General features: G+C 47.5%; 1 protein-coding gene across 1 annotated transcript; it reads left to right on the top strand.

Annotated features, from left to right (window-relative positions):
- The first annotated feature begins 335 nt into the window (after window positions 1-335).
- On the top strand, window positions 336-2,067 carry LOC110876602. The gene is made up of 2 exons (XM_022124766.1): window positions 336-1,276; window positions 1,386-2,067. Exons 1-2 carry the CDS (start codon window positions 336-338, stop codon window positions 2,065-2,067), a joined length of 1,623 nt encoding a protein of 540 aa, XP_021980458.1.
- Window positions 2,068-6,581: the final 4,514 nt, after the last annotated feature.

The raw sequence follows: 6,581 nt of genomic DNA, 5'->3' as shown, positions 1-6,581 counted from the left end.
ACACACACTATGGGTGTAGTAAAATAATTCTGGCTCATTCAGGCCTTTAGAGGCAGTGTTTGCCTAATGCTGGCTATATCAGCATGTTCACTGTGTATCCGTTTAGTGCTACTGTGCTTTTGTGCATCATGTTTGTCACTAAGGTTCAGCAATTAAGTAGTGTAGTGACAGGAATATCAAAGTATGATGCAGATATGTACAAGTACCAACAATCAAGTAGCAGTTTATCAGCAAACTCAGTAAAGCACAGTAATTAGGCAATAATTAATAATTAATTAAGTCGTACGGATACCTGGTTTTGAGAGGGTTGTCACAGCGAGATTGTTGAGACTCCCATGAAGGGCACGTCTAATGAGTTGTGGTTACTATACACTGATGGGGCATCAAATGAGGACGGCGCAGGAGCAGGGTTGCGCCTCGTGAGCCCCGAGAAGCATGAATTTACATACGCCATCAAGTTGGATTTCAAGAACACCAACAATGAGGCGGAATATGAGGCATTCCTGGCAGGCTTACGTCTCGCCATAAAAATGGGGGCTCAAAATCTACAAGCACATGTCGACTCACTTTTGATCGCCAGTCAAATCAACGGAATCTATGATGCAAAAGGCGAAGTTATGGCCTTATATTTGGATCAGGCGAAAGAGTTGCTTCAGCAATTCAAATCATACAAGGTAGTTCACATCAATCGTTCCGAAAACAAACCAGCAGACGCCTTGAGCAAGCTCGCTTCAAATTCCTTTCAACATCTCGCCAAAGATGTAAGGATTGAAGTACTCAAAAATCCATCAGTCCTGCTACGCCAGGTAAACGTGATTGAAATAAGGCAGCCATCTTGGATGACCCCTATAATTCAATATCTGCAAGAAGGAATACTCCCGGAGAGCAAAGCAGAGGCAAGGAAGATTCAAAACAAGGCCCTGCATTATGAGATGAATGGTGGTATTCTATACCGAAAATCCTTCTTGGGGCCCCTATTGCGCTGTGTAGACCCCCAAGACGCGAATTACCTGATCAGAGAGATTCATGAAGGAATCTGTGGCATCCATGCAGGCCCGCGCATGGTTGTCGCGAAGATTATGAATGCTGGATATTACTGGCCAGGGATGCATGTCGATGCTCTAAGGGAGTTGCGCAAATGTGACTCATGCCAAAGACACTCCCCGAAAACCCTGCGCCCGAAAAACGATCTCATTCCTGTATCCACTGCTTGGCCTTTCCAACAGTGGGGAATTGATATGGTGGGACCTTTCCCTGATGCTCCGGGAGCCGTGAAGTTCATAATCGTGGCCGTTGATTATTTTACTAAGTGTGTGGAGGCCAAAGCTCTCGCCACAACTACTGCAATGATGGTGCGCAAGTTTATTTGGGAACACATCTTGCAGGTTTGGTCTCCCACTCAAAATCGTCACAAACAACAGTACCAATTTTGCTTCCGAGGATCTTCAAAATTGGATGAAGGAAATGAAGATTGAGCATACTTTCTCCTCCATTGCACATCCTCAAGGCAATGGTCAGGTGGAAAGTGTCAACAAAAGTATCGTCGAGTGGATAAAAGCCCGTCTGGGCACAAAGAGAAGAGGCTGGGTAGATGAGTTCCCAAGCATCCTGTGGGCTCATCGAACCATGCCGAAAACAAGCACTGGCGAAACTCCTTTCAGCCTAGTCTATGGCTCGGAGGCAGTTATCCCAGCTGAAATCGGCCTGCCCTCGCCACGTTTGACAGCAATCAATACTATCGAAAACGAGGCAGAGCGTCGTCTTGACTTGGATTTGCTAGAAGAGAGGCGAGAAATTGCGCGAATTAAAGAAGTCAAGTACAAGACACAACTGGAAAGGTACTACAATGCGAGAGTTCGCATTTGTACCTTCACTCCAGGAGAATATGTCTTCCGAGACGATGAAGCTTCAAACGCCGAGCGCCCAGGGAAGCTAGCACCCAAATGGGAAGGCCCGTACTTAATACATGAAGTGCTAGGGAAAGGGGCATACAAATTGCGCACTCTGGATGGATACATCATCCCGCGCACGTGGAATGCGCAACAACTGCGCAAGTGCTACATGTAATTACCTTTGGCCTAGCGCCTTTACTATCTTATGTTAGCCGTGCGCCTTTCTGACTTCTATGTTGGCTAAACGCCCTACTTGTTTGCAATGTACGTTGGTCTAAGCGCCTGTTTCTTAAATTAAAGAAAGCTTACGCCTTATGTTTTCTTTTATCATGATGACTTCTACGTTACATATGCATGTTAAACTTTTGATTAACACGAAAACACTTCAGTAAATTACGAGCTCTTGAGTTACGCCTCCAAGGTCCTCCGCGAGCATAGCGCGAAACCGGGCAGCTACACTCACACAAGAGCCACACTTACATTTATTCGCGCTAACTTAACCAAAGTTTCTAGCAACAGTGCAATAATTGTAACTGGACAAGGAAAGCAAACATGAAACATCATATTTAACAAGCACATAAACGCAATAATTACATACAAAGTGGCAGATCACCATCAGTTCAAATACAAAATAAGCGCGACCGCGCAACAAATTACATTTAACATCTAAAACAAACTATAAGGCAAAAAAGCCCATCTATTCATTCATGACCGTCACCATCGTCGCCATGTTTGTCATCGTCATGATGGTCACCAGCACCATCACCATTACCACCATCGCCCGCTGGCTCCTCCTCATCAGATAAATCAACCATCTCTGGTGGGTCCAGAATAGCCTTAAGACGATGGCACCAGTCATCATGCTCCAAAGCTTTTGTGACCAAGTCCATCACAGGCAGAGCTAGATGATCGTATGCACTTTCAGCGCAAGCCAACTCCGCATTAGCTTCATCAGTCACCGAACAGTGACCTGTGTCAAACTCCTACCCGAACATCTCCTCAGCATGCTGCGCACATTCCAGATAGCCTCCACGGTGACCAACCGCGCGCGAGGCATCTATGAGAGTAGCAACAGTCCCGTCCAGTTCGCCAGCATTCAAAATCGAGTTGGCCATCTACAGCAAAAGAAACGAATAAGAAACTGGTTTCACTAAATAAAACCCAAGTTAAACAGAGAACAATACCAGCATTAATCCCCTGCCACGCATCCATTCAGCCTCCGCGGACAGCGTGTCGACAATACCCTGGACCTCAGCATAGTTATTTTGCGCCACATTCAGGGCTGACGAACTTATGGCACGCGCCTCCTCAGCCTTTTGCCTGGCATCCTCAGCAGAAGCAACTGTCGATCTTTCAGCTTCAAGATCGATCTCCGAGGACTCACTTTTGTCAACCTGCTCTTGTAGGCGGCGTTTTAGCTCGGCAAAATCTCGACGTCCTTGGCGATCAGATCCTTGTCTTTTCTTGACAGTTGCGACTTTACATCAGCCAGCTCAACCTACGAAAAGTAAAAACACTCAGACACATTATACAAACAAATCACAAAGGGAGAAAGGGCAAACGTGTCCCAAACCTCAGCATTCTCCTTCGCCGCTTGCGCATCTTCAACTTTCCCAATTAATGCCACAACCTTACCCTCCAACTCCGTAATCTTGTTGCGAGCTGCATATGAACGCTGGTTGTCCTTTTCACATATCTTCTTGAACTCAGCACGCTCCTTGGACAACAGCTCTTCAGCCGCGCGAAGCTTGCCGTGAAGGCCTTCACGACCCCATTCTTCTGATTTCCTATCAGATTCAAATTTCGCCTTTTCCTCAACAAAGGCAGCCTTAGCAGTCTCATAATCCTTCACTTCTTTGACCAGGCGGTCACGGTACTTCTCCCAATCAGCCTGCTCCTTGACCATTGTGTGCCACTCACGCACAATCTGGTGATTGGCGGCGCGAGTGTTGGCTTCTCCAACAACGTAGGCTTGATACAGCCCATCATGGGTTCGCGCCCTTTGGCGATTCACCTCGCCAGGAGTGAAGGAATTTAGGAGTCATTCACAACACGCTGAGAAATCCTTGAACATGTCTTTCTGCTTCAAACCCCAGGGAGCTTGGTGTGGAGCGTTGTCGTGCAACTCCTCGGTATACGTCTTGTAATACAAATCTCCAATAGTATCTTTTGGACCGATAGGAGACTGCGGCACAAAACCTCCAGGACCACCAGAACTCGCGCCCCTAGCAGCAACAAGTTTCTCCTTATCAACAGCGGAGCCAGACCCACCAGCAGAGGTTACTTGAGTAGTTTGAACGGGGGCATCAGCTGACAAGGGTTTAACCGGTTTCTCAACCTCTGGTTCTTTTCTTCTCTCATCAATGGGTTGGTCAAGCCCTGTGACGTGAACGACCTCCGGGCCCTGCGCCTTTTCAGGAAGGGTTGCAGCAGTAACCTCGGGCTCCTTGGGCTCAGTAAGAGGCTTGTCAACAGCTCTCTTTCTTTCCATATCCTTCTCCTTAACAGGCTTCTCGCCAGCCTTGTGCTTCTCCTTCTCCGACTCAGTAACCTTGAAGGGTTTGATGGTAACCTTAGTGACCTTGGGCCTTTTAAGCGCCGGCTCTGAGGGCTCTATGATAACGACTCCCTTCTTTTCAGGGGTCTTCTTTTTGCCCTCTGCAAAAATAAAGTGTCAAAAGAAATTTGACAAAGGAATGTAAAAGTAGGATCCAAGAAGCTAACCTGGAGAAAATCTGTAAAGAGAGCGCAAGTTGCTCTTCTTTCCGATCAAAGGAACTCCACCAGGCTTTGACATCACGGAGGCACCAACCGTAGCCTCCCTGCTTCTCTTCCTGATCAACTTCACAGCAGGCTCTTCCTCCTCTACTTCTTCTTCTTTCTCTTCTTCTTCATGCGCGACAGAAGACGGAGTGGCCTCAACATCAGGGTTGCGAGAACCCGCGCTCCCTGAGCTCTTTGAACCGGCAGCTCCCGCCTTCTTCTCGCCTATGCGTGACAAACCTTCAAATGAGTCACTGATAATAACGTAATCTTCTAAGTTACTTTGACGAAGGCGGAAGGTACCTTTATCAGCAACACCAGCAGTTGCGCGGCTGCTACCACCTTTCCTACTAGGGACATCGGCATCAATAGTGATAACCTTCTTCTTGGGTTTCTTCTTCTTCTCTTCGGGGTCGATGCCCAAGTCGCGCAGCACACCTGCAAAGATGGTAGACCATGAACTTAACTCTCCATTGGAAGATCCGACAGACTCCTCGCTGGAAAGATAAACAATCTCTTTCCCAGCAGAAGTCAAAACGCGCAAGGGTCGAGGGTTAGGTATATGCGCACCTTCGGTTGTTGTAGGTGGATCGGCGAAAGCATCAGCAACTGGGTACATAAAATGACCCTTAATCTGGTCATACCAGTATTCTTCTCCAGCTCTAAGCGGGCGCACACCCATAGACCTGCTGAAAGTGGGGAACGCAACTTGATACAAATGCGCCTCTATACGTCAAATTAAACAATTAAACACAAGTTACGAAACAAGAAATCAAAGAAACTGAAAATTTCTAACCTCTATCGTCGAACTTCAAAACTAGAACGTCCGTACTGCCCGCCACCCATTGGTCACTCATCCCCGCCGCTACTAAAACGTTTTCACCAAACACGCGGTTCGGGGTAGAAGTAAGCTGAACATACCAATTCTCTTGCTTAGGAATCGGCAGATCTTCCTTCACAATCGGCTCAGACCAGGCGCGGAAGGTCATGGCGACCGGGATCACCTCCTCGTGAATATAAAAGAACTTTGGTTTCCAGTCATGGAAACTCTTGGGAGGGTTCAGAAGTATCTTCTTCGCGCCACCTCGGCTGGCAAACGAGTAGAAGCCCATATTCCTGATCAACTGGTAAAAGACCCTGAATCTTTCAACAGTGGGCTCAATGCCATGAGATCGGCAGAGGAACTCGAAGTGTCGAACCCGGACCATCCCGGGAGGACTCATCTGCGAGATATGAAACCCATAAAACTGAAGAATATGGGCCATAAAATTCGTCGCCGGCAACCGGAAGTTGCCCTGATGAAAGAAATCTTCAAATAACGTGATATACCCCGACGGTGCATCAGCGGCCGTCTGATTCTGACCGGGATACCTGGCATCCCATTCCGGTGGAAACCGGAAACTCCGAACAATCTGCTCGAACAGCCCTAGATCCCACTTGAGGACGGGAACAAGACCTTCTTCACCAGGATTGACTTCATGATGTTCTTCAGCCATGATTATGAGTTTAAACTTCGAAGGTTCCGAAAGAAGTTCTGAAGAAGTGATGTAGAATCTTGAAGATCTGCTATCGTGTTCATCAGCGATTTGAAGATTCAAAGAAATCGAAAGCAAGGGGAGAGAAAAGACGACAGCAGAAGAGGAAAAAGTGATTTCCTCCCTCATCCCATTGGATATATATACCCATCGCATTTAATGCGATGGGTAAACGTGCCGAGATCGCCGCGCGCGTGCCCAATCACAGAACGCCACGTAAGGCGGGATTATCGGAGTGACGGTTACCACGCGCGCGTGGGCCTCACTCGCCTGACGGAAAGCCGAACCATCAGGGACAACTTGATGACAGCCGTGTCAGCAGTCAATTCAAACGTCGCCATCAGCGACATTTGCACCAACTTGTCAGAATTCAAATTTCGAGGGTTTTCCC

Source organism: Helianthus annuus, chromosome 9 (genome assembly GCF_002127325.2).
Source record: "Helianthus annuus cultivar XRQ/B chromosome 9, HanXRQr2.0-SUNRISE, whole genome shotgun sequence".
Lineage (NCBI taxonomy): Eukaryota > Viridiplantae > Streptophyta > Magnoliopsida > Asterales > Asteraceae > Helianthus > Helianthus annuus.
The sequence above is the reverse complement of the archived record's forward strand: the minus strand, read 5'-3'. Positions and strand labels throughout refer to the sequence as shown.

Coding starts and splice junctions, on each gene's coding strand:
- LOC110876602 (XM_022124766.1), top strand. CDS start 336: ATGAAGGGCACGTCTAATGAGTTGTGGTTACTATACACTGATGGGGCA. Junction 1,277..1,385: donor GATGCTCCGGGAGCCGTGAA/GTTCATAATCGT, acceptor CACATCTTGCAG/GTTTGGTCTCCCACTCAAAA.